Raw genomic sequence first — 11,270 nt, forward strand, 5'->3', positions numbered from 1 at the left:
ACTCTCAAAAATAAACTAAACAATAGGCATGGCACCCGTAGTTGATAATAATGAACCTCTTATCTGCCTCGTACCCTTGGATGATTTGTTACCAATGAAGTTACGGTATTTTTTCTTTTTGAACGACTAACTAAAATAATGTTGGATATTTCGTATGCGCCCCCCCAATGATTAAAGGCACGCGCAATCTGGCCACTATTCTCTAGACGCATGCCCCCCAGACCACTTAACTTCGCAATAAAACCCACTAACTCAAACGCGCGTAAACACGACAACAAATTAATAATAAAATCTTGTGTTACTTCAGATTTAAACCTAGATCACCCCAAGCCTAGTTTATACCCATTGGATACATCCAAAAGTTTTAATCTTATGTCAAATTTATTATAAAAATCTAAAATCTTTTATATAAATAAAAGAGAATTGTTTTTGCAAGTTATTTTTAGAAAAATTCCAATGTGTCAATTTAATATTTTTTCTTAAGTTGCCTTATAAAAAGCATGACATCATATGATGTTTTGTTTTTTGTTTTTATTTTTTAGTATTTCATTTTTCTTTTTTCTCATTTCTTTGTTAATTTTAAATTCTTTTGTTTATTGCTCGAAACATATTGATGAAACATATTGATCTTAAATTTTTTTTTTGTTTCATTTTTATTCTCATTTCTTTGTTAATATTAAATTTTTTTTTATTGCTCGAAATATATTGATGAAACTCTTTTTAATGTGTATATGATATTTTCATATAACTATTTTTCCTCAAAATATAAAAAAAAAATATAGTTAGTTTTATAGAGGTGGCAACGACAACCCATTTACATATTATTAGATCTATTCGGTTTACACACGTATCAAGTAATTATTAACAAAAGTTTATTTAAATACCCAGATCGAACCCAGGTTCATTAGCTAGTTTAAATAAAAATTTAGTCTTCGTTACATTCACATAACATTTATAAAATAAACCCAAACTCATTTCCAAGACACTAAAATAATTCACATAATTAAACAATATTAAATATTGTAAATAAAACATTAAAAGTATAAAAAAAAAAATTAGTGGTCAAAAAGACTCGCCTACTTTCACCCTACTAAGTACTAATCGAATAAGAACTTAAGATTAGTAACCAAGACCACTTCCGTCATGTTAAACAATCGGCTAAAAAGTAATGCGAACATATTACTACCCGTAACATAATTCTGTAGATCTATATTTCATTTGGCCTTAATAGCAATTTCATTGACCAACAAAAGATTACTACGGCGTTAACCCCAGATGCCGCCCCTTGGAAGGGCAAAATAGTCACAACAGGAAACATAAATATTTCTTCCCCTGCAAAACACCATCCACACACACTCTTTTCATCTCCTTCCTTTGTTTATATCTCTCTCTCTCTCTTCTTCTAATTCTACTTCAAAAAAAAAATAAAAAGGCCTCAGATTTTTCTCTTTCCCCCCTTTCAATTTCCATCTTATTTTATCAATCAAATCCTCTTGATATAGTTTTTTTCATTTTATCAATCTCGCATCAAACATTTATATTTGTTCCTAATAATTCTTATACTCTAATTCCATGATTCAAATCACAAGCCTTTTTATGATTCAGAGCTTTTGATCTATCACACTTCTTAGATAGAGTCTAGATATCTATATCTATACACACACACACACATATATATATAGATACACATACACATAGACTGGAAGAAAATGGCGTCACCAGTACCTGCAAAATCACAGCCGCTACACAACTTCTCATTACCGCATCTGAAATGGAAGAACCACCGGAGCAGCCGAAGCAGACTCGCCGTAGAAAGTTCTTCATCACCATCGCCGCCACATAGATCTCCGTCTTATGTTCAACGGCGGCCGTCACCTCTGCACCGCCAATCTCAATCGGAATCAGAATCTGAACCTCCGCTTGAAAAAACTCTCACTACTGACAAAACGAAACGATCAAACAACAACAACAATAAGATCTGTATTCGATTCCGTAATAGCGACGTTGCGCCGGAAGTAAACCAAAACGACGCCGCCGCGTCGTTAGCGACGGAAGAAGATGCCGAATTATTACCGAAAACGTGGAATCTGAGACCTAGAAGACCGCCGCCGGTGAATCAAAAGCAATCTAATATTAATAGTAGTAATAATAAGATCGGTTCATTGCCATTGCCGGAAAACAGAATTATTTATAATAAAAATGTTAATAATAAAGAAGGATCAGAAATGAAAAATAATGATCAGGGCAATGCTGTGATGTGTAAAAAGGTTAAGTTTTCAATTACGCTTTCGCGTGATGAGATCGAAGAAGATATATATTCGTTAACTGGTTCGAAACCTGCCAGGAGGCCGAAAAAGAGACCGAGGACTCTCCAGAGACAACTTGATGTATGATTTTCAGTTAGTTAACTGCAGAAGTTAGAATATATAGTAGTGATTCTAGATTTTATTTGTTTACTGTAATTACCGGAATCTGGATTTGATCGCATAGTTAGTAATTAATCTGTATGTTTATTTCTGCAGACACTGTTTCCTGGTTTATGGCTGGGATCGATAACAGCCGATACATACAAAGTATCTGAAGCTCTTCCTACAAAGGTATCATCAATATATATATTTTTTACCGTACATCATCAAATATGTTTTTTTTTTAAGTGTTGTACGTATTTAACAATAATATACAACATATTTGGTAGTTTACAATTGGTTTACGGATCAACTCCCTTAACTTTCCAATTTTTATGAAGAATTGGTAATGATTTAGTTTCGATGATGCAGCAGTAGCAGGGATATAAACGGAACGGAAAGTTTTGATCTTGGATTGGTTTTTGGTACAAGATGAAAGGGTCCGTCCACCGGGGGGCTGGCGGCGCTGACGTCTTTAGCTTTTCGTGCAAGGTATTATGGGAGAACCTTTAACTTGTATAGATGTGAGAAGTTAATTAAGTAAGAGGGAGAATAATTCATCTTTCTTGTTTATGGTTCTCGTTTATTTATCTTTTTTTTCATGACCCATAAAATGAATTCACGAAACAATTTTTGTTTGTCGTCAAGTGTTTTTTCTTTTGTTATAATAATAATAAATGAATGTACATAAAAAAAAAAATATATATATATATATATATATATATATATATATGTATTTGAATTTTGAAGCTTGATTAGATTTTTGTTGTTGATCTTCCCTTCACTTGTTTTTCTTCATCTTACGGTATGAATGTTTTAATTCTTTAATGACGTGTGTGGGATTGTTTATATGAAAATGCTTATATGCCTTTTTTTCTTAAATTATATATTAAGAAATGATACATGTTATAAAATTTATATGTTTAAACATGTTTTAAAAAATGAAAATACATAATAAGATATATATTGTACTATCTTTTGATAGTTACTCCGTATATATTAAAGGTGAATATATAAAAAGATAAATTTTACCATCTGTTGTTCTCAGGCATGATTAATTATAGATTTATCATTATTTTCGCATAAAGAAAATGCAACTCCTTTTAAAATAAGACACTTGACAATTGACACAAATCTTTCGAGGTGTCCATTGGGTATTGTAGAAAGTTAGAATTTACCCACTATTCATGAAATGTTGAAAAAATAAGAGTAATACAAAAGAAAAATAATAAAGTGAAAGAGAATGATAATGGTGGAGAAAAATCGAAAATGGTTGTTTAGATGATCTTCCTCTTATATATGGTTACCCACTTGACATCAAAATCTTCTACCCGTAATGTTCTTATTATATTTGGATCGAGGTTTCTAGACCTTCAATAAAAAAAGGTATTTGAGAAAGTGGTTGGTTTGATACTTTGATTTGGTCTCAACCTTAACAACGTTTCCGAATAGTCCCAATCGGTTCCTGTTTCCTCTCGAATATAACAATATCTTGTGATTTTAAAGTTCTAAAAATCAAATCAAACTTTATCTTTTTTGTAGCAACTCACAATGGTATATTTATATAATATAACTAAAAGAGTAGGTTGAGGGTACACTTGGCACTCTTAATTTTTTTCTTTAGCTTAATACTTCCTCCTCATTAATCCTCTATTTTTTTTTAATATTTATTTAATAAAAAATGGCAACCTTAAATAAAAAAAATCTTATAAGCCAACACATGTTAACCATCATATACGACTCTTTGTTGTGCATTGTTTCGGAGTGGAACAACCCAAAGAAAATCAAAATGTATTTTTTAAATTATATACTCTGGACTTTTTGTTTCTCTTTTTAATTAACTAAATAATTTAGCTTTCGTATTGATTAAGTTGTGATATTGGTCATACATTTTTTGTTTCTCTTTTTATTTAATTATAGTTGAAAAAAAAAGGTAAACCGAAATCAATATTTATATAAAGTTAATTTTCATATGTTTCTTCTTCAGATTTCGTTTCAAGTTCTGATATTGGTCATACACTTTTACATGTCCAATGGACGCGTATATAATATAACAAAAATTTAGCATGTCAAACACCACATTGAAACCTCATTTAACTTACCTTTTTAATTTAACAATCACGTTAAAAATTACATTGCGCAAGACTCTAAAAAAACTCATCATTTTAACACTTTTGCCCACGTATCCATGCCGCAACATAAGGTACAACATATGTAACTTTACGTGGTTTTTGGTTCCACTTTGGCCACATCAGCTTTTATTATGCTTACATTTAATGAAATATGTCACCCGTATATTGTCCCGAAAAACATTACGTTTGTTAACTTATAAAATTAAAAGGATTTTTCAAACGTTTATTGTATGCAATAATTATAACATGTTTTCAAGATCATTTTATACATCATTTAAATGTCATGGAGATTACAAATTGTTAATAATTTGTTATTTAATTGTAGCGGTCATGCAACATAAAAGTGGAAGAAATCGGTTACAAAATCCAAAAATTTATATCGACATATATATGTAAGTTCATCGGTAGAAGATGTTCGTTATTTAAAAAAAAATGAAAATGAATACATAACCCAAAAAATAATAGATAAAAAAAGGAAAATAAAATAAAAAAAAGATTAAAATAAAAATAAAAAAAAAACCAAAAAAAAAACGTTGGCGCGAAATGTAATTCACACAACATTTCGTTGCGGGTCAGATATATTGTAAGTATACTTTATTAGTTATAAGTAATGTTTAATGATAGTTATAAAAGTATAACATAAGATAGTCTCTTAATTTAAAAACTCCAATAGCATTTAACGACTGTCAAGACATGTTAGAGAAAATGATCTAACTCCCTGTTAAAAAAATGACCTGATTTTAAGTAGTTTTCATAATTCTCGTTAAACATCCGAACAGAACTTAATGGTTGTTAACTGATAGGGACCATTGTAGCAATTAGTAAGATGAGTCGGTGATATCAGTGCAACTATTGTCGAGTTTTTTTTAACAGGATAGAAAAGGAGAATATTGGATAAAGAAAGAAAAGAAAAAAAATTATATATCAAAAAAGACATTATCGAGTTACATGGAAAACTAGTGAAATTAAAATAAAATAAAATACAAAGTTAATAGTGTTATTGAGTTAGAAAGAAAAGAAGGGAAAGGAAAGGGAAAAAAAACTATAAATTTACAATTATGTCATTTTCTCTATATAGTTGTCATTAATTAACAAGGATAAATTAATAATTATATACATAACTTAAAAACTTTCCATCCAAATCCTCCCAAAAATAAGAGAAAAGTTTTAACATCAAAAAGGCAAAAATTTTCTTTTCTTCATCTTTCTTTTCTTTTAAAAAAGAAACTCAAAAATGCAAAATAGAAGAGTTTTTAAATCTTTTATTTTCCTATCATTTAAAAAAAAAAAACTTGAGAATCGAGTGTTAATGTTTGCGTGAAGTTTCAAATGTTTTCCAGTGATATTAAAATATATAGAATAAACATATGGATCAAAATATAGTGTAGAAGTAAGAACAAAGTATGTAACTGTCTTTACGATTATATTGGCATTATTAATCAACAAAAAATTTCTAAACTGCCCTTTTCCATTAATAAATGGTATATTAATTTTTTTTAATTAATTAAATGTCATAATTAATTGTAGCCTTTGATTAAATTATTTTATGGTTAAGATTGGTTCTCGCAGTTCTCGACAATTTTTTTGGTTCTCATTTTAACTTTTGACTATATATATGTACCAGTCTTAGTACCCGTACGATGTACGGTAGTTATATAGGTTGTATCATAAAAAAATTCGCATGTGTCTCATACATGATACGTAAGTATGAAATAAATTGAAGTTAAAATAAATCGATGATCGAAGCTAAATTATAATAATCAGTAATGATAAATATAATTTATGTTTAGATTGAGTTTGGATTTATCTTAAAATTTTAGAATCACATCAAAATTGGAACTTGTAAGCATAATGGATGACGACAATAGCCTTGTGATTTCGGATCGTAAACTCAATATTTTGAAGTCTTCATGTTAATAACTTTTTATAAGTAATAGCAGTTGAAGAATTAAGAAAGAAACACGGACAATTTATTAATGAGAAAACAATTAATCAAATAAGGTTATAATGTCTTTTGTATCAATAAGCAAAGAGTTAGAGTTTAATTATAAGTCTAATAAGGAAATTGAATCTATATATAATTAAAAAAACTAATTTAATAAAATAAATAAATTAAAATGACACATGTCGATCAACGATTACGCCACGTGTCATTTTTAAGACATCTCAATCATGTTTTAGTTTATTGGTAGATGGTAATATAAGAGAATAATTGTGTGTACAAGAAATTAATTTTGAAAAATGATGAATCAACGTAATTTATTTATATGTTTAAAAATCAATATAAAATTTTAAAAAGTTAATACATGAATTATATTAATAATGCATTCTTGAGTTTATTTTGTAAAAGATAAGAAAAGAAATAATTAGAAAATACCTTATTTATTCAATCTTGAGCTTTTTCAATCAAATAAAGGAAAAAGAATGATATGGAGATTTCGTGCGGTCAGAAATTAATACGATAATTTTAAAGTTTTAAGCCCAAAAGTTTTCTTGTCAAATTGGTCAGATTTGGAAGGAAACGAAAAACTTTTATGTGTAATTACCAGTCTAACCTTTAATAAGACACTATTATAAATATTATGAAAAAGGGTATTTTTGTAAAAATATATATATTTTTTCCTTTCCTTTCCACAAACTCAATAATGCACATTATCTACTATAATTTGAGTGTAAGTCGCTTTAGTCTTATTCATTAATTGTTTCAAATGTTTCATTATATGAGTTAAGTTGACTTTTTTACTTGAAAAAAAAAGTTTAAAAAAATAAAATAAAGTAACTCTCATTGTCGTCTTTCATGGGTTTTAGGTCTCAAATACCGTCTTCGATGGTGTGTGAGAGAGGTTGAGGTGTAGACAGTCTTACCACTACCAAAGATAAAAAAGTTGCTTACCAGAGGTTGAATAGGACCACCACTAGTTATTGTTATTTCAAGTTTTTGTTTATTCGGGGGATGACAACCTACCTCTCACTTCCTTTTTCATCACTCACTTCTAACCAATCATATTATGCCACCTTAACTCCACTACTCACTCACCACTCATCCAAATTTCATTGACATCCGACCACTCACTACATTTTTAATTTTATTTAAACATTAAATTTTCATTAAACTTAAAACATTACATAATAAATAAAAATAAAACATACATAATACTTAAAAAAACATTACAAACACATTACATAATAAATAAAAACATAAGTAACATAATAATTTTAAAATACATAAATACTAACACCCGGAATAGTCTGAGTTCACAATACTATCGTTGTCATTACGATGAATGTAGCGGTATGGTTCAAGTGACCCGGCAACGTCGTCAGGTGGAGGAGATACGTACTCCTCCCCCGGGTCAGAGTAGTAAGATACATCCTCACCATCACCGACACTGCCTTGCCAGAATACCCCGTGGTCTAGCGTAAATGTCAAAGTCGTAGAGGCGGTAGTAAGCTGAAAAATAACTTGATTCAGCCAATCCATCTTCTGACGAAGATACACGAGATACTCACTTTCGTTGCGGTTAAGAACCCGACTGGGAGCCGCCAATCGGTCGATATGGGCTTGGTAAACCGCCTTGTTTTCAGACACGCTATGAATGACGTTGTTTACTCCAGTGCAGTGGCTGGAGTCGTAATTCAGGTGGACTTAGATCGCCATTTCAACATCATGAAGATTCATTGGATTGTTAGCCAGAAGAAGGTAGATTGTGGTAAAATGAGTTTTGTATTTGAAGGTAAACTTTTTAAAATTAGAGAGTCGAGTGTGTAAATATGTAGTGTGTAGTATATATAGGAAATGTGAAAAGGTAAAAAAAAAAAAAAGAAGAAAAAAAGAAGCAAACGACTCCAAATATTCAAAATACAACCGTTGGCTCCTCGATATGCATGCAACAAATGAATGGTCGATCACGTGGTGTGACCACTCATTTTCATACCACCACTCGTGGTGGACTGTTGGCGACGGTGTGGTCATCCATAATGGGTCCATAATGCTTCTGCCCTTAGTAAAACTAGCCCTTGAAGTAAGTATCATTTGTCAGTTAACCCCCTTTAATATAATACTACCACTGATCACAAAATCCCCACAGATACACTCCGTCAATATACTTTCCAAGAATATCCGCCGGCAAGCAAATGGAAGAACAACCCAACAACAATAACGACGGCAGCGGTGGATACTGGTGGTGGGCGGCGGCCAGCGGTGTCCAGCTGGCGTGGGGAATATACTCATTCCGTAAAGGCTACTCCGGTGACTCACGTCTGATGCCATTAAAAGCATTTGGTGTGGCTTCTTTGTTCGTGGGTGCCACCGCCACCGCAACTATCGGAACTTTTAGTGCCTCCGGCATCCACTCGGTAAAGTATTTCTATTAAATTTGTTAGATGATTCAAAGATCGTAACTTTTTGAGGTCTCGATTTGTGTGAACTATGATTAAATAAATCTGTGAATCTCTGATAGTAGCTTTTTGAAAATATCAACAATTTGTTCCCTTAAGTTTCATATCCTACATGTAAATTATCAAAATTTTGATTATTAGGACTTCAAAAGATGTCAAATTGATTTTCAGGAACACAAACGATGCTTCTTTTCAAATTGATTATTAGGACTTCAAGAATTACTTCATTATTTGTGTTAGGCTTCAAACATTCCTGAAGGCTACAAGTAGCAACTACTTTTAGAGGTTTCCGTGTGCATTCACCATAGAGACTATTTTGTGGTAGTGACTATAGGAGCAAACATTTCTCATCTAGATACGCCTTAGCGACTTGTTAGAACTTAGAAGTTATATATTCTTTTGTCCTCGGAAATAATAGTAGTAAACTTTCATAGACGTTTCTGTGTGCAGTTACCATAGAGACTCTTTTGCGGTATTGACTATAGGAGCAAACTTTTGAAAATATTGCTCGAGTAATTGTTCCTAATTTTGAGAAATGCTACTTCCTCTACTATAAGAAAATTGTAGCTTTTCTGTTTTTGTAACCTTTAAAAGTTCAAGATCCATACTTTTCCGTGTATATAACTTTACCTTGGTCATTACAGTTGTTTTGTAGCAACCCTTCCCACTGCATTCGGTCCTTGCTTTATTAATTGCTATTCTGCCTCCTACTTGTCATTACCGTCTGCATCAGTTTGCTTGGTGCTCATAGCTTTGGGTTTGTTTGGGTTCCATTCCAACTCATGGTAGATGTGAATGTATTGCAAATATTTAATAAAAATATACTGCATAATTTTCAAATAACTAGTGATTTTGGACAAAACTACCAAATGTGATGGGCTTTTTAGTGGTTGTCTTTTCACAGTTTGTCATGAACTCATGGCTGATGTTGCCTTCTTTCTATTTTATTTTTGCATGTTGCATTTACAATTAACAATTTTTTTGGTAAAGGTTCCAACTTGGGTGGTTGGAGGGGTTGGGTAAGGCGTCAAAATGGTTAAATTGTTTGTTTTTAGTTGCAGACACTCTTTTTTTTTCTTTCATTTAGCTTTATAAACACTCACTGTGTTGTATTTTTGTTTGAACTACAGTCAATGTGTTAAACATGATTAACAACCTATATTAGTACAATTCTAATCTGATTTTCAAAATAAAAACGGTTTAGGATGTCTTTAGATTTGTAACTCACTTTTAAGCGACTTTCAACCAGTCTGACAAAGTGACAAGCTGGTCATGTTCAACGAATATTCATTTTAGTCAAGCAAGTTTACCCATTTGACCAGTTTGAGACAGTCTAATCTAATCCGAGTCCACCCATATACCCCTAAATTGGATGGAATTGCCGCCTCTAGTTTTTTTCAACAAAATAACCGGTTCGCTGAATTAAAGCTTCAATCACTCCTAGCCTCTAACTTGAAATGCCAAAAGATCAGTTAAATTACACCCACCAACACTTGTATCTCCTGTGGTTATGCTGCGCCCTTATTCAATTATCAATGTTTCATGTAAATTATATGGCCAATGAAAACTACACACACAAACGCTAAATATATAAATGTTACACTATACACAAGCTTAGGGTATCAGTATGCAATAACAAATTGGGTTGACAATGCAGGTAAAGGATGCCGTGGAACTTGGTGAGAATATAAGGTCTGGGCTTGGAGTCAAGGGAAGGGGATGAGTGGAGTTACACTTTAATCATGTTTCTCCCAGTACTATCACCAAGAAGTGTCGAGGTTGTGGCTAAACTCAGGTGTACATAAACAAACAATAACTTTTTATTGGTCTAAACTCTTTCCGCTTGAGAAACTCCAAGGCCAATAACTGCGGCTCTCGAATATTCAGTGGACACAAGGCTGGGAGTTGAGCTTGATATTTTATCTTCTTTCCAACCCATCACATTCATGGAATTTAAGTTGATGGATTTTGTTTCGTATTGGCAGGTTTTGATTATGATTTCACTTTGCAAGTTCCTTTGCATGCTGATTTTTAACCTTACGAATAAATAGTTAGATTGTCGTCCCTGTTTATTGAGCTCCATATTTCTGTATTTGGCTGTGCCTTTTTTATACATTTGTTCATATAACTTATGGAAGTTTCAAAGAATATGAGTGAAATAGAGATTTAGGGGCGGTAAACAAGTATATTTATGGTATTTAGTTATTTACATTTACCCAAATGTGTAACACCAATAGTGAAAAATGATATCGTGGTCGATGTATCTTTGAACTTATATTTACTGCATGTCTGTATTCATACTCCTCTATAATACCTTTGACTTGTTACACTTTCA

At 31.6% G+C, this 11,270-nt stretch overlaps 2 protein-coding genes across 3 annotated transcripts; both read left to right on the forward strand.

The window, feature by feature from the left end:
• The first annotated feature begins 1,418 nt into the window (after positions 1-1,418).
• Positions 1,419-3,043, forward strand: LOC122592906. 2 transcript variants are annotated; one of them, XM_043765235.1, is made up of 3 exons: positions 1,419-2,387; positions 2,523-2,597; positions 2,781-3,043. In XM_043765235.1, the coding sequence occupies exons 1-3, from the start codon at positions 1,710-1,712 to the stop codon at positions 2,781-2,783; spliced, it is 756 nt and encodes a 251-aa protein (XP_043621170.1). In that variant the 5' UTR covers positions 1,419-1,709; the 3' UTR covers positions 2,784-3,043. The 2 variants fall into 2 exon arrangements, with proteins under 2 accessions (XP_043621170.1, XP_043621169.1); XM_043765234.1 differs by having other exon boundaries at positions 1,420-2,387; positions 2,778-3,043.
• A 5,563-nt stretch (positions 3,044-8,606) lies between these two features.
• Positions 8,607-10,999, forward strand: LOC122591211. Its single transcript, XM_043763436.1, has 2 exons — positions 8,607-8,893; positions 10,593-10,999. The coding sequence occupies exons 1-2, from the start codon at positions 8,672-8,674 to the stop codon at positions 10,656-10,658; spliced, it is 288 nt and encodes a 95-aa protein (XP_043619371.1). The 5' UTR covers positions 8,607-8,671; the 3' UTR covers positions 10,659-10,999.
• Positions 11,000-11,270: the final 271 nt, after the last annotated feature.

This window comes from Erigeron canadensis, chromosome 3 (assembly GCF_010389155.1).
Source record: "Erigeron canadensis isolate Cc75 chromosome 3, C_canadensis_v1, whole genome shotgun sequence".
NCBI lineage: Eukaryota > Viridiplantae > Streptophyta > Magnoliopsida > Asterales > Asteraceae > Erigeron > Erigeron canadensis.